Source organism: Peromyscus eremicus, chromosome 15 (genome assembly GCF_949786415.1).
Source record: "Peromyscus eremicus chromosome 15, PerEre_H2_v1, whole genome shotgun sequence".
Lineage (NCBI taxonomy): Eukaryota > Metazoa > Chordata > Mammalia > Rodentia > Cricetidae > Peromyscus > Peromyscus eremicus.
The window spans coordinates 20,958,250-20,985,058 of record NC_081431.1 but is presented as its reverse complement, the minus strand read 5'-3'; the positions used below and the strand labels follow the sequence as shown (position 1 = coordinate 20,985,058).

The 26,809-nt window shown below is 38.6% G+C and overlaps 2 protein-coding genes across 3 annotated transcripts in view; one reads left to right on the top strand and one right to left on the bottom strand.

Annotated features, from left to right (window-relative positions):
* The window catches only part of Spta1 (spectrin alpha, erythrocytic 1), a 72,714-nt gene extending 50,765 nt beyond the window's left edge, over positions 1-21,949 (top strand). Inside the window, exons 40-52 of one of the 2 annotated variants that reach the window (XM_059280309.1) lie at positions 6,478-6,576; positions 8,187-8,349; positions 8,683-8,759; positions 11,621-11,830; positions 14,005-14,301; positions 14,871-14,983; positions 16,072-16,089; positions 16,827-16,878; positions 17,878-18,065; positions 18,976-19,029; positions 19,503-19,649; positions 20,334-20,478; positions 21,492-21,949. In XM_059280309.1, coding sequence (XP_059136292.1) covers positions 6,478-6,576; positions 8,187-8,349; positions 8,683-8,759; positions 11,621-11,830; positions 14,005-14,301; positions 14,871-14,983; positions 16,072-16,089; positions 16,827-16,878; positions 17,878-18,065; positions 18,976-19,029; positions 19,503-19,649; positions 20,334-20,478; positions 21,492-21,617 — 1,689 coding nt within the window. In that variant the 3' untranslated portion in view covers positions 21,618-21,949. Of the gene's footprint in view, positions 1-6,477; positions 6,579-8,179; positions 8,350-8,682; positions 8,760-11,620; positions 11,831-14,004; positions 14,302-14,870; positions 14,984-16,071; positions 16,090-16,826; positions 16,879-17,877; positions 18,066-18,975; positions 19,030-19,502; positions 19,650-20,333; positions 20,479-21,491 lie in introns of both variants that reach the window. The other variant, XM_059280311.1, reaches the window with a different exon arrangement.
* A 3,608-nt stretch (positions 21,950-25,557) lies between these two features.
* On the bottom strand, positions 25,558-26,499 carry LOC131924990 (olfactory receptor 10Z1). Its single transcript, XM_059280216.1, has one exon. It carries the CDS (start codon positions 26,497-26,499, stop codon positions 25,558-25,560), a length of 942 nt encoding a protein of 313 aa, XP_059136199.1.
* Between the last annotated feature and the right edge of the window lie 310 nt (positions 26,500-26,809).

The window sequence follows — 26,809 nt, the reverse complement described above, 5'->3', positions numbered from 1 at the left end:
GAAAAAATTAATAGTCATTTATCTTGAATTGGCTACAGGTCCAAAACACAAAATTCTGAAAAAGAAGGATTTTAAATGCCTATTAACAGAACAGTTCCACATTTAGGGACATCCTTTTAAGCTATCTTTATTGGGTTTTGTGAATAAAGAAATTAACAAGTTCTATGTGTGCTCTTTAGTTAATGTGCATTTGGGCAACTATGGAGAAAGCCTTCACAGAACAGTAATGTTCTGATGACTTTGAGTCTGTTTCACAGCCTTACATGCAGAGACTTTGCTAAGAGCTCTGTGTGGAGATGAATCACTTCTATGTGAGATCATAAAGGAAGACTTAGATTTGCAGGAAAAGATTTAAATTCTGAAGGCCAAATGTCTCAAATTATCAGCCTTTTATCTAAAAACATAATTTGTAACATGCCCTGTACAAGCTCTAACATTTTAATATTTCATATCAAATACTCCCAAAGGCTTCTCTTTTTAAAATTTAAGCTTTATTAGTTATTTTTTGGGTTTTGGTTTATGTGAGACAGAGACTCACCATGCAACAGTGGTTGGTCTCAAACTCATGTCAATCTTCTTAACTCAGCCTCCCAAGTGCTTAGAGTGTGACTGTGCAGTATCAAAGCCTTTTATTTTGAAAACCAAAATGTATATACCTTAGAATTAATAATTCAGAGAAACTATCCATCATTTATTGAATATATTCTAATTGTGTTAATATAATCTAATTAATATAACCTGTTAATATAATCTAATACTAATATATTCACATTTAAAAAGAGCTACAGTATAGTATCAAAATATTCACATTTTCAAGATGGCCATCACAAAATGTCCCCCTCCCCATTTTTCATCTATAACTGTTTCCAATTCTTTCCACCTCAAACTGCTATTCTTGCTGTTTTGGCTGTGAGTCTAGCTTTTAATAGCTGACTCATCTCTCCAGCTCTTGAATTGATTGATATTCTTAACTCTTTTAACCTTCTAGAAAGAAAGAAAGAAAGAAAGAAAGAAAGAAAGAAAGAAAGAAAGAAAGAAAGAAAGAAAGAAATGAGGGAAGGAGGGAGGGGAAGGGAGGGAGGGAGAAAGAAAGAAGATAGATAGATAGATAGATAGATAGATAGATAGATAGATAGATGATAGATAGATAGATGTGTGGATAGATAGATGATGGATAGATGGATGGATAGATAGATGTATAGATAGATAGATGATAGATAGATAGATAGATAGATAGATAGATATAGAGAGATATAGATAGATGGAATAGATATATAGATAGATGGTAGTTAGATATAGACATAGACATAGATAGCTCTTTCATCTTGGAAATTAAAAGTAGGGCCTAACACTTACGGGAATACACTCTATCACAGCTATAATCCCAACCATATTACTTTAATTTTGAGACAAGTTTTCATGAAGTGGCCTAAGTTGGCCTTAAATTCACTGTTAGACCAGGTAGGCCTTCAACAAGTAATCCTCCTGCCTTGCCTCCCAAGTAGCTGGAATTAGAATCTCATGACAGCAGGTCTGGACCTCTTTTACATGTCTATAGTTTTGTCATTTCAAGATGCCTTGAGCACTGTGGTTCACAGCTGCAATCCTGGCTCTTGGGAGGACTGAGGCAAGATAATTATTATGAGTTCAAATCTATCTTAGGCTAGACAGCTGCTGTTTTGATACAACAACAAAAGGATGGATATGAAACCATAAGCAAAAGAATCACTGACATAAAACAACAGTCAAATAGATAGGAAAACACAGGAGGCAGATATTTGTAACTTTTGAAGAAGTTTGGAGTTTTCATGCAGCATACTTTAGTGATTAGTTCAGGCTGCTGTGTACAATAAAGTTCATTTATTTTTATCCCTGGGTAGTTTTAATGTAGCAATGTACTACAGCTTAACCACTCCCCTGGGTTGTTGTACTTTCTGTCTATTTTTAAAAGAGCTGTTGTAAATACTGTTGCACAATTTTTGTGCACACATAAGTGATTATTACTCAGGAGTTGGATTGCTGGACTATGTATATGCTAACGCCTGCTTAGTTTTGCAACAATAAATTAAGCTCAACTATTTTCCAGTATGGTTGATCATTTAACACTCTTATCACCAATGCATACGTGATACAGTTTCTCCACATGCTCACTAGCATTGTGTTTTCATTATTTTTACTTTATCCCAGTCAGTGGACAATGATACCATGCTGTGGTTTTAATGTGCATTTCCTTAATAATGTTTTTTGTTTGACATCTACATATTTTCCACTGTGAAATGTCTCTTCACACCTTGTATCGATTTCTATACATGATAGCATTTAATATGAGATATATCATCTTAATAAAACTATACATACACAAAATATTATTGGTGAAGATAGGTACAGTGTATATTAAAACTCTTATCCTCTTTGTCTGATGGAAACTTATGATGGATCGTTAGCAGCAGGTCACTTTCCCTTCCTAGTTCCTGGTAACTGCCATCCTACTCTGTTTCTATGCATTTTCCCCTACAAGTTAAGTCACACAGAAAATCTTTAACTGGCTCATCTTATTTGGCATGATTCCACAATGTTTATCTTTGGTCATCATAAGTTATAAAAATTTCTCTCTCATAATTTTATAAAGTGAAACTGTTATCTCTTATATGTATATAAAAGTTTGTACTACATTTTTGTCTATACATCTGACTAACGTTTCTCAATCTTCCTAATGCTGCCACTCTTTAATACAGTTCCTCATTTTGTGATAACCTCCAACCATAAAATTATTTTCATTTCATTTCTATTTCAAAGCTGTAATTTTCTTACTATTATGAATCATAATGTAATTATTTGATATGCAGGATCTCTGACATGTGACCCCTGTGAGAGGGTTGTTTGACCCAATCGGGGTCACCACCCACAGGTTGAGAACCACTGCTCTAGACTTTCAGATTTAGTTTTTCACACCTAAAGGTGTGACTTGAGATGAACACTCCAGTGAGCATAAAAATGCCAATGTCTTTTCAAAACCCCAGTAATATACAATAATTGCACTTCTGGAGGATAATGGACATTATACTTAAATTGTCTTGAACAATATCAATAACACTTCTCAAAGCAGTTAAGTCTGCATTTCTGCCAACAGCCTATCATGGCTCCCGTCGCCTTTTGCTTTTGTCAATCACCACCCTCCTAGGCATGAGGTAATGGATAGCCCATTTCGCTTTAATTTCCACTTCCTCCTGATCAGTCATCATGAACAGATGTCTCATGCACCAGTGAGCTGTTCATGTCTTCTTTGAAGAAGTTTCATTCAGATCATTATCCTATTTTTTAAATCAAACCATTGAGCATTCCTTTTTAATGTTCCTGTCATTTATTTCTCTACTTGCTTATTCCAGTAGTGAGTTGAAGGTTTGGAAATTAACCCTTACAAGATAAACGGTTTGTGTGTTTATCATCATTCTGCAAGTGGTACTTGAGCTCTGTTGATTGTCCCCTGGGCTGTGCAGAGCTTTGGAGTTTGATGCAGTCCTACTTCTCTATTTGTGGCTCCTGTTGTCTGGGATTTTGTTGTAAAACCCACGCAACTATTGCCAAAACAAATGTCTTGAAATTTTCCCTGTATGTGTCCTCTCAGAGAGAGGGGGCATACTTTTCACTATATATACTGAAGTCTTTAATCTATTTTACTTGATTTTTAAAAAACATTATTTAAGACAATGAGCTGATCTATTTCTTATGCAAGGGTAGATACAGGATTTTAAGTACCATTGAGACTATCCTTACTCAGTGGTATATTTTTGAGACTATTAGAGACTGCATACATATGGTTTTATTTCTATTCTATGCACTTATGTCTTTCTTTATGCCAGTTTCATATTGTTTTCTTTACTGCAATTTTATGACATGCTTTTGAAATCATGACATGAGATCTCCAGTTTTATTCTCCTTTTCAGGCTTGGTTTAGCTATTTTTATTCTTCAGTAGTTCCACCTGAATATTAGACTTGATTTTCTTATTTCTGTAAAATATGTCCTAAGAATTTGGATAAGGATTATGTTGAATCTGTAGATCTCTTCATGTGATATGTGGATTTAACAATTTTCATTCTTCTAATCAATGAAAAATGGGAAGTTGATTTATTTACTTGCACTGTTTATTATTTCTTACATCAGTTACCTAAATTTCAATATATACCTTTTTGATTCCCTTGGTTAAATTTATGGTCAAGAATTTCATTGGTTTCTATGAGATTTATATAAAGAAGAATTTTTAATTCATCTTTCATGTAGTTCATTATTAATATATAGAAATGGAGTGTATTTATGTGTTGACTTCTATTCTGAATTTTTTCTATTAGTTATTGGTTTCACAGTTTCTGTGAAGTATAGAGTTTTTAACATGTTACATCATTTGATTCCCAAACAGACTATTTTACTTATTCCTTTCTTATTTAGATCATCTTACTTCTTTTTCCTACTTAATTGCATTGGCTAGTACTCCCAGAATTATGTTGGTAAAAGTATCACAAGTACATATTTTTATCTTGTTCCTGATTTTAAAGGGAAAGTTTTTGATTTTTTTTAAAAACTATTTCATACAATATTATCTGTGTACTTTTCATATGTGGAATGTGTTGAGATAATAGCCTGTTTTCATTTTGTCAAGAATTTTTCTTTTTTTTCTTTTTTTCTTTTTTTTTTTTTTTTTTTTTTTTTGGTTTTTCAAGACAGGGTTTCTCTGTGTAGCTTTGTGCCTTTCCTGGAAGAATTTTTATATGGGAAAAATTGCTGAATTTTGTCAAGTGCTTTGTTGGTACTGATTGAGGTCTGATGTGATTTTTCTTTTCTTCTCTTAATGTGATGTATCCCATTTGTTAATCTGTATATGCTGACGCATATTGGCATCTGAGGAGCGAATTCCATTTGTCCTCCTGTAAAAGCCTTTTTATTGCCCAGCATGTTCAGCTGCAAAGCATTTTGTTGAGGAGTCTGCCTCTCAGTTCACCAAGGACATACACAACATTGAATAGATGGATGGATTCCTGGGAATGTAAACCTACCAGGAGTAAGTCATTAAGAAATACGAAGTCTGATCAGTAGTCAGAAATCAGAAAATTTCAACACAGCAAAAGCCTCTCAGTTCTTCAAGATCATGAGCCTATAACTTTCTCTTATTCTGATGTCTTCATCTGACTCTGATAGCCATAAGGCTTTCCTCATAAAAGATAATGGGAAATATACTCTTTTCTTAAAGTTTTGAACAGTTTATAAATGGTTGGCATTATTTATTTAAGTGTTTGATTGAATTAGTCAGTGAAGCCATCTGGTCCTAGAATTTGCTGAGCTGAAATTTCTGATTTCTGACTACTGTTCAGATTTGCATTTCTTAATGACTTACTCAAGGTAGGTTTAATTCCAGGCATCTATCCATCTATTCAACATTGTGCATTTTATTTTCATTTAATTGTTGGCAGTTATTTTTGGAGATCCTTTCTCTTTGTGTGGGATCAGTTTTCTTTTATTTATTTATATTTCAGTTTCTAAACATATCATTTGGAAATAGAAGATAAAAATGGTAAAAGAACTTTATTTCAAGCAGTATACATGATATACACACACAATTCAAGGTTAACTAAAGCATTCAGTCTTACAACATGAATTACCTTTCAAATCTCCATTACAAATTTTTTAAAATGATATAAAAACCACAATGTATCCTATATTATTTGAAAATTAATAAGCATGTATTCTGATGCATAGGCACCTGATATGTTGAAATTTATTTTCAAATTAGGATTTAGTAACGGTACAGACATTCTTTTTATTTAATTAGCTTGAGTTATGATGCCACATAGGAAAAATAAGTATTAATAAGATGCCTGTATGAAAAGACATAGATAGGAGGTGGTGAGGGCTAGCATAAATATTTTTGAGGAAATTTCATAAGGAGATAGAAACACTATTCAGACTCTATCCTCACTTCCCTTTCCATCTTGTGAGCTGCACAAATTGCCTGATTTCCAGAAAATAGTTTTTAACAAAGAAGGTTTGGGATGAGATTCAATGACGCCATGTTCTCCTTAACGCCTATCTTTAGGAATAGTTCTTAGTTTAGGATGTTCTTAATATTTGATATTTTCTCAAGGATGGAGTATTTGTAGAGTTGTATGAATCTCAGTGTTGAGAAATCCTCATATTTCACCTCAGTCTTCTGATTCCAAGATAAAAAGAGAACAACTCTTCGAGGCATGTGGGAGGTGAGAAACAGTGTCCCTGGATTCCTGTCACTCTTTCCAGTGAGATCACCCTGTTTGGCAGGAAAGAGTTTTTAAGAGGAATTTGATAGAGCTGTTGCAGAGGAAGTGCACCCTCATCTAACTCATTAATTGGCTGGGCCAACTCTGTTGAATAACATACTATGGACTTGTGTGTGGATGGAGGTTGACCGTTCTTGAACATCATGATCTTTGCTGATCTGTTCATGCAGAGTTTGCTAAAGAAACTTGAAGCTTTGGAGAATGACTTTGCTGTGCACCAGACCCGGGTACAAAATGTGTGTGCACAAGGAGAAGAAATTCTTAGTAAGGTGAGTTCTGAAAATGATTGGCCCAAATACAGAAACAAGAACAGTGATGAAATCGCCTATAGAAAGTAATAAAATAGAATTATAGAGAGATTCTTTTGAAATGATATGTCATTGTGTAACTCTTGGATGGCCTAGAGCTTGGTGTGTAGACCAGGCTGGCCTCAAACCCATAGATCTCTACCTCCCCCTTCCTCTGTCTCTTCCTGTGCCTCTCAAATGTTGGATTTGAAAACCTGCTCAATCATACTCAGCCCATAACACAGAATTTTATTAACCTCTTCAAAGCAGAATTTAGTTGTTTCCTGCAGCAACCCTTTACCCAATCAATTGGTGTTTTCTGAAAATTGTTTACAAGTCCTTATATGTTCTTTCATCATTCCACAAAAATACATTGTTGGGATTTTTGCCAATCTCCATAAATCCTAAAACAAGTTTTGACTATTATATTAGTTAGAGTTTCCATTGAGGAAGAAAGGGTTTATTTCATTGTATGCTTCTAGCTAACAGCCCATCACAGAGGGAATTCCAGGCAGTAACTCAAGCAGGGCAGGAACTTGGAGGCAGAAACTAAAAAAGAGGCCAAGGAGGAATACTGCTTACTGGCTTACTCCCCTTAGCTTTCTTAGTCTGTTTTCTTGTAACACACACAACTGCTTGCCCAAGGGTGGCACTGCTCCCAGTGACCTGGGTCCTCTTACACTAATCATCAATCAATCAAATGCCCCCACAAACTTATCCACAGGACAATCTGGATGTGACATTTTCTCAATTCAAATTACCTCTTCCCAAATGACTCTAGCTTCTGTCAAGTTGACAAAAAACTAGCCAGTACATCCGTAGAGTACCCCAAAAGCCTTAGTTCATTGTTTTCTAGGGCTCTTGAGAAGAGGACCACACAAGAACCTCTTGATTATTTGTGAATCTTTCTTTGTTTGCATTATCTTTCTTTTTGTTTGTTTGTTTGTTTGGTTTTTGGTTTTACGAGGCAGGGTTTCTTTGTGTAGCTTTGTGCCTTTCCTGGAACTCACTTGGTAGCCCAGGCTGGCCTCGAACTCACAGAGATCCGACTGCCTCTGCCTCCCGAGTGCTGGGATTAAAGGCGTGCGCCAACACCGCCCAGCACATTATCTTTTTTTTTAAAGATTTATTTATTATATATATTATTCTGTCTTCATGTATGCCTTCAGGCCAGAAGAGGCACCAGATCTCATTATGGATGGTTGTGAGCCACCATGTGGTTGCTGGGAATTGAACTCAGGACCACTACAAGAGCAGCCAGTGCTCTTAACTGCTGAGCCATCTCTCCAGCCCCACTTGCATTATCTTTACAAAGCCTCATTGATCTCTAAACAGGGATGAGTCTGTCTTCCAAAAACTTCATAAATAATATCACATTTGAGTAAACAAATATGTCACAATTGTCCAAATGCTAGAATGGAAATATCATTCTTGAATACATCTGAGGAATGGAATCATTGCAATATACCTAGAGTATACCAGTTAGGTGTTTTGGATAAGAGAATTGAAAGCTTTTTACTGGTGAAAAAGAATCATGTTTCTAGCTCCTCGGCTTGTCTGCCTGACTCCTTCTCTCAACCTTGGCATTACAGGAAGAAACTCAAAACAAGGATAAGATTTCCACCAAGATCCAAGTTCTGAATGAAAAGACAACTTCTCTGGCCAAGGCAATAGCTGATTGGAAGTCACAACTGGATGAGGAGCATGCGTTCCAGCAGTTTAACTGGAAGGCTGATGTGGTGGAATCATGGATAGGTATGAGATGCTGGGGGGCCCGAGGTCCTTGGTTCAAAGACTACTATTTGAAGAACGGTCTCTGGATTTTACCTTTACCTCTGGAAATGAGGTGAACTACTCATTTTTATTCCTTCTAGACACAATCACACACACACACACACACACACACACACACACACACACACACACACACACAGGTATTAGGTAATTAAGTGTCATAAATCCACAGAACAGTTGTTAGGGACTGGTAATTTCATATATGATATACCTGTTGTGAGAATCAGGAAGCTTTCTCACTGACTACTACAAATAGCCGTCTAATATTCCCTCCTGACTTTCCTTGCTTTCTAGGTGAGAAAGAAGCAAGTCTGAAGACCAAGAGCAATGGTGCAGACCTCACTGCCTTCCTCACATTCCTGGCAAAGCACGTGAGTGAGGGATGCCATGTCAAATGGGGCCAGGGAGGCCAATATTTACCATTTAATTTGTTTATAATTTACATTCTCTCTCTCTCTCTCTCTCTCTCTCTCTCTCTCTCTCTCTCTCTCTCTCTATCTTTATCTCTCTTTCCCCCCTCTCTCCTCTCACTTCCAGGTCCATTCCCTGCTATTAAGGTGTATGTGTTTGACATCTTGAATTTTGTCAAGAGTCAACTTTTGGCTTTTCTAATTTTCTCCATTTGTGCATTTTACTAATTCCTGTAATTCGGCCATTTTGTTATTATAATTAGACGTTCCATGGAGAAACTTAAGGCTGAGGGGATGTCTCAATGGGTAAAGTGCTTGCTACCCAAACATGAGGACCTGATTTCAGATCCAGCACTAGCTCTGGGAGGCAGAGACAGAAAGAACTTGGGAATTTATGCGGCTGCATTCAACAAGAGAATCCTGTCTCAAAAAAGACAATGTAGGGAAATGAGGAAGACACCTGATGCCAACCTCTACCCTCTGCATGTACACAGACTCACACATATAAACACCCCACACAGACAGAAAATGAGACTTGGACCTTCCAATAAGTGCACAGGTAGCTTGTTTTAAAATGAGTATTTCATTTCAATCATAGTATAATGCTGTTAGTTCAGACAGTACAAGAAATGACAAAGTCACTGGCAAATGAGAAGAGCATGGCAGGAAGGATGAGATCCTAAAGGAAGTGGGAAAGAGACAGGGAGGGGGGGTTGCGGGGACGATGCATATCTTTCCTGAGGACATTGGTTCAAGTGACCTAAGGACTACTTGCTCAGCACTGTCTCTTAAAGAACTCACAGTATCATCACTGCACAGAGGATGAAAAGTTTCACATGGGTGCCTTACCAATATTATATATTTGGATAGCATGCTACTATCCAAAATTTAATTTATTAAATTTTGTTGGAAAGGTGAATCTGTTTTTTGTTTTGTTTTGTTTTTCGAGACAGGGTTTCGCTGTGTAGCTTTGCGCCTTTCCTGGAACTCACTTGGTAGCCCAGGCTGGCCTCAAACTCACAGAGATCAGCCTGGCTCTGCCTCCCGAGTGCTGGGATTAATTAAAGGCGTGCACCACCACCACCCGGCCATTTGAAGCTTTAACACCTGCTCCACCAAACCCTCTATTTTTTGGTCATGAATTAAAAGGATACAAAATATATCCTCTGTGTGAGGACTTGCACACCTCATTCGCTCTTTTTCCTAAGCGCTTTAACTAGAGCATCTGCTTGGTAGGTCCTGCAGTCAGCACGCTGACACCACAAGAAACCATACCTAGCATCTGAGGCTCTTACTACTATTTCTGCTTGACTCCTACTTGGACACTGCCTGCTCCTTTTTGGAATCTAAAGTGCCTTAAAATACAGAAGAATAGTGACTGTACATTCCTGCAGTTCTCTTTCTATATCATCTGCGAAACTGGATGCCCCAATTCCCCGGAATGGCTATTTCTGTCCTTTTAACTGCATGTGATTGCCAAAGGCTCGGAGATGCTTTTCTATGACTGTCTTACCCTGCTCAGCTTATTCTGAGAAGGGAAACGTGGAGTGAATATTGCCATTACTGCAATGCTCTTCCTTTCTCTCAGGCATTGTGGGCCATTCATTTGTAGCTTCTTCAGTTGTAGTCTGATTCCACTTAAACAATAAATGTTTTAACAATTTTTTTTTTTGGGGGGGGGGTTTCGAGACAGGGTTTCTCTGTGTAGCTTTGCGCCTTTCCTAGAACTCACTTGGTAGCCCAGGCTAGCCTCGAACTTACAGAGATCCGCCTGGCTCTGCCTCCCGAGTGCTGGGATAAAGGCGTGCGCCACCACCGCCCGACGTACAGTTTTTAAATTGTTCTCAGTGGGTCTGGAGAGTTGCCTCAGCAGTTAAGATTATTGACTACCCTTCCAGAGGACCTGGGTTTGGTTGCCAGCACCCACATGGTGGTAACAACTGTCTGAAATTCCAGTTCAAAAAGACCTTCTTCAGGTCTCCACAGGCGTACATGCAAATAAAACACCACACACATAAATAATAAAATAATAAAATGAAATGTTTAATTATTGTCAAAAGGAGAATTAGTCTAATGTGCTGGGCATGGTGGTACACACCTTTAATCCCAGCTCTGGAGAGGCAGAGGCAGAGGCAGAAACAGGCAGAGGCAGGCAGATGAGGGCACATCTCTGAGTTTGAGGCCAACTTGATCTACATAGTGAGCTCCAGGCCAATGAATGCTACATAGTGAGAACTTGTATCAAAAAAAGAAAGGGGAAAGAATAGGAGGAAGAAGAGGAGAAGGAGGAGGATGAGGAAGATAGAACTGTTCTAATGTAAGTTTTGTTAAAACTGACTTAGCATTCCTGAAATTTGTGACTTTGATATTAACATTTCTGCAAAAATTTAATTTCTGTAACCAGCATATACTGGGCTTTTGTGAGTTTGTGTATCCAAGGCCCCTAACAGTACAGTGTAGAGTATACTAGAGTGTAACAATTTAAGTGTGTTATAAGAAGTATTTCATTTTAATTGTAAATATTTGAATTATCATATCATGTTCCATCCCCTTAGCAATTTTATCCCTAATACATAATCGATAAAACATACATACACTAGTACTTAACCATAATTCCAAGCTCAAATGTTCATTCTAATCACTAAATTATTTTTTCTTTCTCTTGGACAACATTCTAATCATCTTTTTTAAACATACCCTATCAAGTCAACAATTGTTATTAACCATCACACCATGATTAAAATCTGTTTGGACACAGACAATGAGTGGTCCTTTGGATGCTTCACTGTGCCTGTTCATTACTTCTCTTTTGATCTTCTAAGGATACGCTGGATGCCAGTCTTCAGAGCTTCCAGCAAGAACGACTTTCGGAGATCACGGATCTGAAGAACCAGCTGGTGGCTGCTGAGCACAGCCAAAGCAAAGCCATTGAGGAGCGGCATGCAGCCTTGCTGAGGCGCTGGGAGCAGCTGCTGGAGGCCTCTGCGGTCCACAGGCAGAAACTGTTAGAGAAGCAGCTGCCTTTACAGAAGGTGAGAAAGGAGGGAAGGGAAAAAACAGAGTAAGGTGAAAATGAAATGCAATGAGGTAGGATGGGACCTCAATGATCTGGTTGTTAGCCAGAGAATTCAGACACAGTAACTAGAAACCCAATGTGTAAATTTTATAGACATTTCAGGACAGAGAAAAAGGTCGACAAAACATTCTTACTGAGCAACAAGGAATTCATTTTCTTAGAATGAGTAGAAGCTCTTTTTGTTTGGAATGGATTAAGAAACTTGGTAGTTGACTGTAGTTACAGCTGACCTCGGACGGAAGCCAACCACATACAGTGAGAGAGGTGGATAGAACCAGAGTGTGGAAAGACTTCATACACAAAACTAAAACTGGCAGCAAAGCTAGTCCTGTGCATTTCTCTAACCCAGATAAAATGGTCACTGAAAAAGTACCTGTAAAACATGTTCTCAGTATATCTCCTTCACTAAGAGGGCATCCTTGAATGGGTGTTTTACTTAGTCCTAAAATGTGTGCCTCCCTCTTAAGAAACAGGAAGATATTTTCATCCCCTTCTGCTTTTCTGAGTTCTTATTATTAAATGAGATAATGAATGTAGAAGTGCAGTAGTCTGTGTAGATGTAGGAGACTACAGTGTTCCTTATAATGGTAGCTTCTGAGGCATATTAAACGACAATCATAAAACATATCAATAATAAAAAGAAGCCAAGCTGAAGGCAGTGGTGTATGCCTAAAATCCCAGATTTCTGACTCAGGTAGAAGCAAAAGGATCAAGAGTTCTAGGCCAGACTGGACTGCATAGCAAGATTCTGTCTAAGAAATTAAAGACTAGTAGTGTATCCCAATGAATAAGTCTGTAGTAGAATACTAGCCTAGAATACACAAGGCCCTGGGTTTGATCTTCAGCCCCACAGAAAAACTGATTCAGAATGGTCAGTGTTGTTACTATTTCTAGATGACAGAAATAATTGTACTTGATAATAATTTAAGGCAAGGAGTTTGAAAAATATACAGTCTCAACCCCTAGTTAATTCTTACTCTATTAAAGGATATAGACACAGCAGAAATAAATCTTAAGTGAAAAAAATAAAACAATTATATTGGTAGCTTTCTGTGCATATATACATTCAACATAGAAAGTTACTTGACTTTCTTATTCCATTTTCTTTAATTTTAAATAACAAAACATTTATTTTAAATTTGTATTATAAATATTCAATTAATCTATAACACTCTTAATATAACATGAAGTGGCCTATAGATTGTGTTCATTTTCTTTATGTTGATTTATTTTAGTGTATGGATTACTAAAATTAATGTAAGATAGTTCCCTTCTCTATTTGGATGAATTTTCTTCTAACTAGTTTAAATTTGAGAAAGAAAATTCATTTTCATAATTGCTGAGACAAATCATGTGGACAAGTCAATCAGTTCAGTTAAAAACCTGTGGTGTACTTAGTATCTGGAGTCATTCCTTATCATTTGCTGCTTAGAACTGTCTATGATTTTTCTGTCTCCCAGTCACATAAGTTCAGAGTCCTTTAAGCATGTGAGTAGCTCTGACCACAGTGCTGGAAAATGTAGTTCATGCACAGGGTGTAGGTCAATGTGTAGAAGGTGGGTTTACTCTGTGACTTTTAAAGTTTCAGTTAGGCATCAGATGAGACCACAAGGTTTAGAAAGGAAGGTAGGAAAGTGGCTTGGTGTAGTCAAAGAATTGTCATGGTATGCATCTACAAAAGCTGAAGGGGAGACAGAGGGAGTAGGTAATAAATAAAACAGAGTTGCTTGGTTTATGTCAGTCATTTGCTTAGATGCTCATTGAATACTTGTTTCTGAGTGTTTCCTGTGCCAGGTAGGACTACAGTGCAGACTTCAGAATAAGAGACAATGTGATTGAAAACTACCATCGCCACCTTCAAATCAAAAAGGTGAAAGAACTTCATGAGCTAGTCACTTTCTTCATCTGTAGACGGGGAACTTAAGGAATTTCACACAGTGAGAAAAGGCTAAACCCTGGCAGTTCCTCTAACTTACATTCATCCCACCCTATCACAGTGTCCCTGCTAATTTTAGTCTCACTAGTTCAGACTGCTGCTCTGCAAATATTGGAAGACATTATTTTTATCCTCAGTATTCTCTTCTCCTGAGGGACATTATCAGAAGCAATGGGGGTGTCTTTTCTCTGCAGGCTGAGGAGCTATTCATGGAATTTGCACACAAGGCTTCAGCCTTCAACAACTGGTGTGAGAATGCTGAAGAGGACTTGTCAGAACCTGTGCACTGTGTCTCCCTGAATGAGATTCGGCAGCTGCAGAAGGAACACCAGGACTTCTTGGCCTCCCTGGCTGGGGCTCAAGAAGACTTCAACCATTTATTGGAGCTAGACCAGCAGATTAAAGCCTTAAATAAGCCATCCAGTCCTTATACCTGGTTAACAGTGGAAGTGCTGGGCAGGATTTGGAAGCACCTGCCTGACATCATTAAGGTATCTTGGGGGGCAACCTAACATCCTGTGCTATAAGAAGCATGACCAGTAAACACATATGAAAGGTGAATGTGTTAGAGGAAAGAGGGGAATGTTGTCATTAATTAGGCTGTGGCAGAAATCAAGAACCAAACTATCTAAGGAAAATTGGAGTATATATATATATATATATATATATATATATATATATATATATATATATATATATATATATATATATATATATATATATCTGTGTCGCATTAGGTGTATCTTATGGTTTCTTGTCTTGTACTTTGTGGGAAATTGAAAAATGATTGAAAGAAGCAAAAGAAGATGAGAAATGATAGATAGACAGAGAGAGAGAGATGACAGATAGATGATAGATAGATGACAGATAGGTAGGTAGGTAGATAGATACATACATACATACATACATACATATGTACATACATACATACATTGATGTGCACCCATGGAAAACAGGTTAGCATTGGAATAGAAATGTGCACCTATACCTACTACATAGTTCTTTTATGGTAAACAAAGCCCTTCCATGTGTACCAGCTCTTCTCTTTGTCGCTTTGTAGGAGCGGGAGCAGGAGTTGCAGAAAGAAGAGGCCAGGCAGATCAAGAACTTTGAAATGTGCCAGGAGTTTGAGCAGAGTGCCAGTGCCTTCCTTCAGTGGATCCAGGAGACCAGGTATTCTGTGCTCTCTTCAAACCAAGACCCCCCACACACACATGCTGTTTTAAGTAGGGATGGCATAGGTGGCAGGAGGAAGTGTTAGGTACTCTGTCCCCATCACCATATTTTGACTCTGCTTTATATTTGTATTTAACAACTTTCACAATTCCGTATTGTGTCCATTATTCTCACCCATCCTTTTTATGTACTTCTTGATATTCATGCTTCCCCTCCTATTGTGTACACTTACACTTCAAAACAACAGTCCTGTGACTGCATGCCACATTACACTTTATAAAGTACTTCAACAGCCATTATCATACTTAACTGTCAGAGCAACCTTGAAAAGTGCAGAATGTATCTTATTACCTCTGCTTTCAAGTGCACAAAGTTCACATAGTTAAATTGTCTTATTCAAGGTCACATATGTATTTATTGAAATGACCAAAATCAGAATGTACTGTGAGCACCTATTGCACAGCTATTATGCTGCCTGCCAACTAAAGCCATAATGAGAATGGAGTAGTGTAATATAGCCTAATTTCATTTATTATATGCAAGATGTACGTGAAGATAATGTGTATTACATCTTCTGAGTAAATGACCAGGAAAAGAGGATGCATAAAAAGTGTAATATGTTAGAATAAATGGTTAAGGTATGAAGATTATGTCCATTAGGTAGGTCACTAATGTGCTATTTTGAGGTTTAGTGTTGGCTGGATAATCCATAATAATGCTTCTAGAAGAAGAAAAATTGAATTTTATCTAAAACCATACATCTGACTGAGGCTGTAGGAATCAGTCATCCTCCTTTGCCCTGCTTTTGTTTCCTTTATGTAAACCCTGTTATGTATGCTAGAGACTCAGCATACTCATTGCTATGAGTGCTCTTTCTCCCAAAGAGGGGAGCTTCACAAAGTCTCTGAGTTTCCCAGAGTACCAGAGGATTTGAAGTCAGCATGTGGGTGTATGGGTTCCTATTTTGTGACCAAAACAGACTTAAAATGATTCATCAACATGAAGAAATGGAATCATTATTTGTGCTAACGTATGTCTTCCTTTTTTTCTCTCTCATGATTCCTGCTCCACTCCATCATGTCCAGGGCTTATTTTCTGGATGGGTCAGTATTTTCTACAATTATGTTTGTTTTCTTATATTGTCCTAGAATAATTAGTTAAGATAACTTTGGGGCAGAGGTATCCTATCTCATCACAATCTGGTAGTTCCTAATTAAAGATGTAGAGCAAGAATAAAAACTCATGTTGACTCCTAGCCCTACACTCGTAGTAGGTGGTACCTCTCTCACATGTCTTAAATGTGTAGAATAAAACCTTCCTATCCAATGAGAACCATATCTATATGTTCAACAACTATGGACTGAAAATACTCAAAAAAAAACTGTGTCTCTACTGAATATATAAACATATATTTTGTCATCATTCTCTTTAAAGTACCTAACAATTATTGAAATTATATTAGGTATTATAAGCAATATAGATTACATGGACATACCGTGTGCCACATTTCCATTTTGTAACTGCAGCATCCATTATGTTGGTAACCATAGAGACCCCCAAGGGAGATACCAAGGGAGAGTAGAACTAAGAAAGACGTGTGACACCTTCCTCTAGACACAGAAGAACTAGGATTGGCTTTACTTTCCTTTTTATCTATCTAGAAAGATTGACAGCTAGAAGGCTTGTTTATTAAAATTTGGCTTCATGAAACTTTATTTTATGGATTCTATGTAACCTGAAAGAAGCAGAAACAATGAACTGCAGAGGCTTTAAGCTAATGAGTCTGTGAAATATGGATTTCTGTTACAACAAATAATGTTTTCTTTTGATTCTTAATTAGATCGTTGCTCAAGGAAACAGGAACTCTGGAATCTCAACTTGAAGCAAATAAAGTGAGTAATGTTTGTTCACTAGCTGAAGACACTGCTTGAATTTTAAAAAGCATGGGGAAAACCACATAGAAGCAACCCAGTGATATTTCAGGTAGAGGTTACCTAAGGTCAAGAAACCAAGGTTGTAGTCCTACTCAGATGTCAATTTGCATTGCAACCGTAGACCACCATATTATTGATACAGGCCTCAGCTTAATTAAGTCTTTGCATCTCGGTTTCAACGATGCAACTGAGCTAACATATACATTAAAGATTGCTGATGCACTCAACCAAAAGAGCAGATATACACGTTCCTAGCCTATAACCTGGAGCATCAACACATTACTATTATTTGATATGGTCAAATGGTATAACTAAATGTAAATCTTCTCTTTCCAACTGAGGGAAGCAGCGAGTGAATTTCTCAGGCTTGTATACTTTATTGCCTCTTTCCAGGATTAAAAAAAAATTAGTTAAATATAAATTTTTCTTAATGAGAGAAGAATAACATGTCAGGCAGAGTTAATCTGCTTTATAACATTGAAGTTTTCACCCATCCCTCAGAGCCACATTGCCCATTGACTCCTCAGTGAACAGTTTCCCCTTGTTGGAATGCTCTGGAAAAATGTAGAAAAATTTTGCATAATGTGCTTGGATGGCAACAGCAGCCCATCATCCCTGATGATAAGGGAGTCTGGGAAGTGGACACACTGAAGGCATTAGATGAGCCAGACAGTTCAGCCCCAGTGAATGATGGGGATAATTCACAGTGCAATGACTGGAGCTGGGGGTGTCTGAGTTCCAGGATGACAGACATCATCTCTCGTAGACTTCTTACTGTTTTTTACAAAGGGGTGATTGTGAAAGTGAAGTACTTTTCCTGAGTCATTCGTGTTTCATAGAGAACTATGAAACTTTGAAAATGAACAAATTAGGGAAATTCAGCCTCTTCTCCCCTACCTTTTAGGTTGTAACTGGTGGCTGGATTGACTGCCTCTCTTCTTCTTTTTCTTTTTCCAGAGGAAGCAAAAAGAGATTCAGGCAATGAAGCGACATCTGACTAAGATTGAAGACCTGGGGGACAGCATGGAAGAGGCTCTGATCCTTGACATCAAATATAGCACCATTGGACTGGCCCAACAGTGGGATCAGCTGCACCAGTTGGGGATGCGAATGCAACACAATCTGGAGCAACAGATCCAGGCCAAGTAATGATGGTTTGAACCAGGGCAGGGAGAGGTGCAGGTGATGTTAGATGTTGCAGCTTAACTAGGCTGGGCTTAGGACACCTAATAAAGAGATGCTGAGAGATGCTATGCTTACCTACCATACCAATATTCTCTCTTTTCTGTTCCACCACTGGGCTATTTCTCTTTATACCGGAGTCTACTATGAAATAAGAGATGTACCCCTCCTTGTGTATGTACACATCCTCTTTCTAGACACATGAGTCCTCCATCCAGTTTTCAGGGTCCCTTTAATATCTTATGATCTTTCAGAAACCACTCCCTTTGATAAAATTCTGTTGAAGTTATAATATCTAGAATGGAAGGTTCAAACTACGGACTAATGGCATATAAGGGAAGAAATTAATCTTTCCTAGATAAATTAAACTTATCATAGAAGATTTCTGTCTCAATAGTCTTTGGAAGTATTTTTTTGTACATTTGAAATTGACAATCACCTTCTGTAAATTACCTCATTATAAATAATTAAGCCTTTTCAAATCATTAAACTTCTGTTGAAGCTTTTCAATTTTTCTAATGTACTGGAAAGCAGCCAAAGAAAATTTGTAGCTGAATGAACATGGCTGTGTTCCAATAAAACTTTATTTGTAGTCATTGAAATTTGAATTTCACCTGTTTTTCATGCTTCATAAAATATTTTTATTGTTTTCAACTATAAAGAAATTTCAAACCATTCTTGGCATATGGGCTGTTTAGAAACAGGAGGAAGCTAGACTCCTGGAGCATATGGCTCCTAGAGCACAGCTTGGCAACCTCTGAACTAGATAGCACAAGTAATACATTGTTCATTAAAATCCTTCTACCTTTCATATGGCAGTCTTTTGAAATTTCCTGTTTTATTTCCAGAGTTAACTCATATTTTTCCTTCCAGGGACACCATAGGTGTGAGTGAAGAGACACTGAAGGAGTTTAGTACCACATATAAGTGAGTATAAGTTCATCGTTGGGTGGTCCTTTTCTTCTAGAAAATTCAGAATAAGTTTACAAATAATGCCTTTTCCCCATGTGTCTTGATGGGATCTTCAGTGAAGATCTAGTCTAGGTATGTTAATTAACATCAGTATTGGATTTTACTATCTGGTTTTAATAATCTGTGAGATCCCTGGATTTTAAAAGTAAAGCGTGCCTTTAAAACAGTGCTCAACTGGTGATTATGTTTGCTCTGTGAATTTAAGCTGTTTCTGAGGGCAGAACTTGAGAGAAGAATATTCAATGCTTTATGTTAGTCCTCCCTTTACTGGGTGTAACAAAACACACAGATCTACAGATAGATTCTCTACTCTATTTTCCAGCAATCTTATGACATGCACTAAAGATCTAGTCAATACAACAGGACCTGATCTGTTCTGTTCTTACATGGATCTTTCTTGAGCTTGAAAAAATATTTTTGTTTTTCAGACACTTTGATGAGAATTTGACAGGGCGTTTGACTCATAAAGAGTTCCGGTCCTGCCTGAGAGGACTCAATTACTACTTGCCTATGGTAGAGGAAGGTGAACCTGAGCCCAAGTTTGAGAAATTCCTGAATGCTGTGGATCCAGGGAGGTAAGAAGAAGAGGCTAAAGGTTGGGACTTGACTGGAGATTAACATAGAGTGAAACAGTCCATGGAACACAAAATTAACTTGCTTGAAAATAGATTAATAAGACAATTGGGGAGTTTTATTTGCTTTTGAGATTGGCTCAGAAGTAAATGACACTGTCCCTAACTTAGTCCCAAGAACAACAATTTTCTCAACTGGTGATTATGTTTATTCTGTAAATTTCAGCTGTTTCTGAGAGAGGGACTTGAGAGAAGAATCCTCTCTTGTCCATGAGCTCTTAAGGAGAAATTAGTAATTCAAAGGCCACAGTTTATGGTGGAGTCTTGTGTGCTTGTGGTAGATATTACAGAGCCAAGTAAGTGCAAGGAACTAATTCTTTCTGATTCTAAAGATGGAGGAGGACAAAGGACTATTATCTGGGCTCTTACACTGATAGGAAATTCCAAAGAAACATGGTTGGTGACCCATATAGGCCCTTCTGGAGTCTCAGAGACTGAGTGTGTGTCTGTAAGAGGGTGATGGGGGTCAGAGTGGAGAGCAGAACCCAAGTGTCATAGAGCCTACTTGAAATAGAACTACAGAGGATCTGGCTTCTCCCTGCCCCTGAAACCTGAGATACTGCGCAGGATGGAAGGAATACACTTTCTTGTCTCGAGAAGGCTCAACTCCTGCTGTTTCTCCTACAGGAAAGGCTATGTTTCTCTGGAGGACTACACATCATTCCTGATTGACAAGGAGTCAGAGAACATCAAGACCTGTGATGACATAGAAAGTGGATTCCAAGCCTTGGCAGAGGGCAAGGCCTATATTACCAAGGAAGACATGAAACAGGTGAGATTCTCATTGCTGCTTCTTCTGTGTTGACACTGTAACCTTGGTTTGGGTCGTCTTAGCCTTGGCTGTTTCCTCCATAAGCTCCCACACATATACCCACTGTGTTGCCTCAGGCCTCCTTTTTCACAAGGTATCACTTGTTTCAGTTAAATCATTTTACCTTGCTCCAGCTCAAAACCCTCTAAAGGTTTAGCACTGACTATTATGGTCAGTTCAAAGTATGCAACTCAATTTTTCAACAATTTATTATCATTTCTACCTAATAAGCCAAATTTAGAAAATAAAAATATCTAAGTTCCAAATGCTCATGGACTATTGAATAGATAATGAAAAAAATGTGATATATATATATAATCGTTTTCCATTTTCATATATATATATATATGGCCATAAGAAAAAATATGAAACTTGCAGCAAAATTGATGAATCTAGAAATTATTGTATTAAGTGTGGTAATCAGGACTCAGAAAGGCTAATGCTGAGTATTCTTTCTCACACTGGAACACTAAATGGTGATGTTTGTAAGCATGTATGTAGGTTGGGTATGAGTAGGTATAGACCAAGAAACTAGAAAGCGAACTGCAGATAGGAAAAGAGGGTTTGAAGTAGAAGTGGGGACAGACAGAACACAGACAACACATAAACTGCGTAGAGGACTGTCGGGATGGAAGGGTACAGGACAAGCAGGAAGGTGGTGGGAAAGAGCGGGAGAGGGCGAGATCAGTAAAATCGAATTGTGTTTGAAACGCCATAATAAAACATAATACGTCATATATTCATTTTTTCTCAAAAACCTTTAAAGAAGGGGATATGAAGAAAGACTCAGAAATTTGAATCATTTTTAATTCATCAGAACTATTAAATTTATGAGAGAGGAGAGTGATAGGAACCAGGCTGCTTCTCCTGGAGTCCCTCCACCTCCTGTGTTTAATTAGGACAGGTAGGGAACCCACAGAGACAGCTAGTGTTGGATTTCTGTAACTGCATCTTTCTCTTTCCATTCTTTCCAGGCTCTAACCCCAGAACAAGTGTCATTCTGCACCATACACATGCAACAATATATGGACCCACGGGGTCGAAGCCAACCTGCTGGCTACGACTACGTCGGCTTCACCAATTCATTCTTTGGCAACTGATGAGCAGGTTCTTTATGGGACATAGGTCATACTGTGGCAGGAGGTGTTGGGGGATAAGAAGCACAGACAAGTGTGAAAGAAGAAAAGATGATGCTATGTGTGTGTGTATTGTGTGTGAGAGAGAGAGTTGGTGCGCGCGTGCGCGCGTGCGTGTGTGTGTGTGTGTGTGTGTGTGTGTGTGTGTGTGTGTGTTTTACATTTATTTCAGAATCAAAAAATTTTGTCAAGTTTATGGAGATGTTGCAAAGAGAGGGCAGACAGCGATGGGCTTATTTGAATATACCTAGTCTCTAATTCGGGCGCTAAGGTTTTAGTGTGTGTGTGTGTGTGTGTGTGTGCTCATGCACATGTATTCTGCGCGCCTTTAGTATTTTTCTGCATTCTGATTATAGAAGTATTTCTGTTTAAAGGGGAAACTTAACTAAAATTGTGCTTCTGCATTTTGGGAACCATATTATTACTAAATACAAGTAGTTAACTATGCCGTGAAGAAGGACAATAATAAAATAGTAAATAAAATTCAAGGTGATTTACAACTTGTAGCTTTAGAGTGTGTTTAAATCCTTACGATTTGAAAATTTAAAAAAAAAAAGTGTGTCATCTTATCTTATTCTGTGAAGCAGAACCACATAAAGATAACACAAAACTTCTTTTCCTGTTTTCATATTTCACCATTAGAGTGGATGTTTCTACTCTCAGAAAGACACAAGTCTGGCATATCAGAGTACCTTCTTGTGCTCTAAATCCCTGAATACTCTCTTATGTTTTCATATGATACAAATGATGCTTGTGCTTATTCATTTCTGTCTTCTCTTAAAAATCAGGGAAATTGTTCAGAACTTATGAATTAAGGGGAAAATCCAAGAGGATATGGTACTATATCTAGGTATTTTCATGACAGATATGTTTCTTAGGTAACTTTTTTACCTAATGAATAACATAGCATTTTACACAAAGAGTCCCTCACCCATGAATATTGCCCCTTACTTACTATACTAAATCTCAGTTCTTCCACTTGAGTAGAAATTAACCCCGTCTTAATTTTTGGAAAAATCTCATCACAGGAGCCAGTTAAAATAATTTTGGTTACAAGCACTATGCCAACCTCCAGGAGGCCAACTGAAGAGGGGGAGGGGGGAATGTACAATCAAGAGATCATGATGAGGGAACCCACAGAGACAACTGACCTGACCTAGTGAGAGCTCACTGACTCTGGACCAAGAGCTACGGCGCCTGCATGGGCCCAACCTAGGCCCTCCACATATGGATGACAGTTGTGTAGTTTGGTCTGTTTTGGGGCTCCCTAGAAGTGGAATCGGGACCTGTCCCTGGCACATGAGCTGGCTTTTTGGAACCTATTCCCTAGGTGGGATGCCTTGCTCAGCCTTGATGCAGAGGGGAGGAGCTTTGTCCTGCCTCAACTTGATATACCATGCTTTGTTGACTCCCATGGGAAGCCTGCCCATTTCTGAATGGAGGTGGAGTTGCGGAGTACACAGGAAGTGGGGGGAGGGAACAGGAAGAGAGAAGGAAGGGGAAACTGTGGTTGGTATGTAAAATAAATGAAAAAATTTAATAGAAAAATAATAATTTTGGTTACAAATAAAGATATTTGAAAATGATATGTAAGTATTTTTATAATATTTGCCCTAGGCCATTAACTACAGTGGAATGCAGCAATCAGAACATACCCTGAAAATAGTTGTTTACCGATATGTAAATCAGTTGCAAATAACCAAAATCTTTACAATGGAGGTGTATGACATAATAGATCATCAAAATGAGTATAAGCTCCTGTCTTAAAATTGTCATGTCTGACTGAACCAAGCTTGTGGGAACTCATGAACTTTAGACTGACAGCTGTGGAACCTGCATGAGACCGGACTAGGCCCTCTGCATACGGGGAACAGTTGTGTAGCTTTGTCTGTTTGAGGGGTCCCTGGCAGTGAGATCAGGACCTATCCCTGGTGCATGAGCTGGCTTTTTGGACCCCATTACCTATGGTTGGATGCTTTGCTCAGCCTTGATGCAGGGTGGGAGGGGATTGGTCCTGCCTCAACTGAATGTACCAGGCTTTGCTGACTCCCCATGGGAGGCCTTACCCTTTTGGAGGAGAGGATGGGGAGTTACGGGAGGTTTGGGGGGGAGGATTAGGAGGAGGGATGGGAGGGGGATCTGTGGTTGGTATGTAAAATGAATTAAAAAAAATTCTTAAAGAAAAAAAATTGTCCTGTCTGCCTACATTCATTTCTCAGGTCACTCATACTTCCATCTCTTTCATAAGTCTGGCAGATCGGGAGCTTAGCTTTTCAAAGCTTCCTGCTTCCTTCAGCTTTCAGCCTTCCCCTCTAGGGTTATAGCTATGACTCTTTCCTCACCCCCTTGCTTCTTATTTTCTCTGATGAAACTCTATCCCTGCTGCTCATGGGTTAATCTTTCTAAGTCAGTTCACAGATGCCTCTCAGCTCCATTTACTGTGCCCTGTCTCCCTCTTGGTGAAAGGATCCTACCTGAAGTGAGGTGTTCAACTGATGACCACCCTCAACAACACCCCCCACAACAGGTTAAAACATTTCTCACCCTCAATCAGCTCTGTTACATATTCACAGTGTCTTATGGCCCAGCTTCTGTTATTCTGTTATCTTCTCTGAAGGTCCCAGTCAGTTTAGGAAATGTTCCACCCATTCTTTAGGAACAAGGTCACATGCTACCGTAGGTATGAAGCCTTCACAGCTCCTCACCTAGAGTAACCCCTACCATGGACTAAAAGCCAACATCACTCTCCAGACTGCATTATTAAAAGTGGCAGTTTACATTTATTTAAAAAATGACTGACTCAAGCATATTGATAAATTCTTTATCTATGTACAACATATTTAGTCTCCAACACAAAAGTATGAGATGATAACTATCTTACAAATGAGGGCATTGAGGCTGAAAAAGTTAAGTGACTTACCCAGCTTAGCACAGCTAGTTAAGGAACTGGTGTTCACACTCCTGCCAGGGCACTGTGGGAGTTCACTTTTATTTATTCCTAACAATACCCAGCAGAACATATATAGAACACTACAGGTGGAATTTGGAGCAGGCAAAATAAATAGTTCTACAGCAAAGTCAGAAAGATAAGAGCTGGCTTGAGGAGTGAGAAGCAAATACAGCAGCAGGGCTTCTGTCTGCCTGGCATCCCCGGGACTGTTACATGCTGAGTTTCAGACATTAGAAGAACATTATTGGTCAAATATTCTCATTGTGTAATCATGTTACAACTCTCTACAATGTACCCGGTTCCTGACATCTTAGTCTTGAACTTAAACACTCTGAAATTCCCTCGTCTTCTTTAGCTCAGCTGGGAAATTTGTAATTATCTTAATGAATTAAGAAAATTCCTATTTCTTATTGAATTTTCACCACTGAGAGTGGCATCTATGAGACTGAGGGTGAATATTAAGATTTTCAGCTCACTGTGGGTTGAGCACAGTCACCAGAGCAGAAAATCCTGGCTTATCCTTTCAGGTATTGCAGGAGGACAGGCAGAGGAGAGATGTGGGCTTTGAGGTACAGCAGTTTTGCCAAAATTTTGGAATATTTGGCCCATTAAATTGAATGGTGCATTCATTACATGAAAGTACAACTTACTTGCAGTGTGGTAATTAGTAGAAGATGTATAATACACAATTTTTTATATATATATATATATATATATATATATAATCATGTGTTCCCATATTTGCCTACATGTACTTAGACATATAGAAGTTTATGTGAATTTGAATGTAATGAATGGTTATCCATAACATACACAGACATGTATAGGGTGGACCTATACATGCTTGCATCTAATGCAGCACATAATTTTCTAAAGTTTACTTACAGCATAAATCAGGGATTCTTTTGTGACTAGGACCTGCTTACACAAAGGAGAGTGTCATTGGACTAGCCTTCATCCTTTGCCTAGTAAATTCCCTCGGAAAGCATTCCTTAGAGCTGATTGCACAGCCCGATTTCTTAAACTATAAACAATAGGATTGAGAAGAGGGGTCGCCACAGTGTAGGTGACAGCAATAAGCTGATCCCTCTCAAGAGAGTAGCTAGCTTTGGGCCTCAAGTACATGAAGGAGGCACAGCCATAGTGAATAACGACCACTGTGAGATGTGAGGCACAAGTAGAGAAAGCTTTCCTCCGCCCCTCAGCAGAAGGGATTCTCAGGATTGCTACCAGAATGTAGGCATAGGAGACAGTAATTAAGAAGAAGGAGACCAAGAGGACCAGAAGACTGAGGATGAGGATTCCCAGCTCACTTAGTCTTGTATCCCCACAGGCGAGGCTTAGCACTGGAGGCGTGTCACAGAAAAAGTGCTGGATTTCATGGGAACCACAGAATGAGAGGCGAAAAATGACTAGTGTCATTCCTAGTCCAAAAAGGTATCCACTCAAGAAGGAGGTGCCAACTAGCTGGGCACAGAGGGTGGGATTCATACGGCTGGCATAGTGTAGTGGGGCACAAATGGCCACATATCTGTCAAAGCCCATGACAGACAGGAGGAAGCAGTTGGTACAAGCCCACGAAGCAGAGAAAAACATCTGGGTAGCACATCCCATAAAGGAGATAGCCTGTCCCCCCATAACCAGACCAGAGAGCATCCTTGGAATGATGCCCAATGTGTAACAGGTCTCAGAGAAGGACAGGAAGGAGAGGAAGAGATACATGGGTGTGTGCAGATGGCTATCCAGCCTGATCACTATGATGATGAAGACATTGCTGGTGATGGTGACAAGGTACAAAGAGAGGAACAAGACAAACAGCAGAAGTTGAAGCTCCCCAAAGCTAGAGAAGCCCAGGAAGACAAAGCCACTCCAGCAGGTGGTGTTGGTCTGTACCATTCTGAATGATAGTCCTGATGATTCTGTTGACTCCTTCCACCATGCCAGCAGATGTCTAGCCTCTTTAGATCCAGGTAAGAGGGATTCTCTTCTCTGTGTGCCTGTCAGGAATACACACACAAAAGAATCTCTGGTTTATACTGTAATTAAACTTTAGAAAATTATGTGCTGCATTAGATACAAGTCATGAATAGGTCCACTCTATACATATCCATGTATGTTATTACATTCAAATTAACATAAACTCCAGTATGTCTAAGTACATGTAGGCAAATATAGGAACACATGATTTTATATAATGCACTCGAAC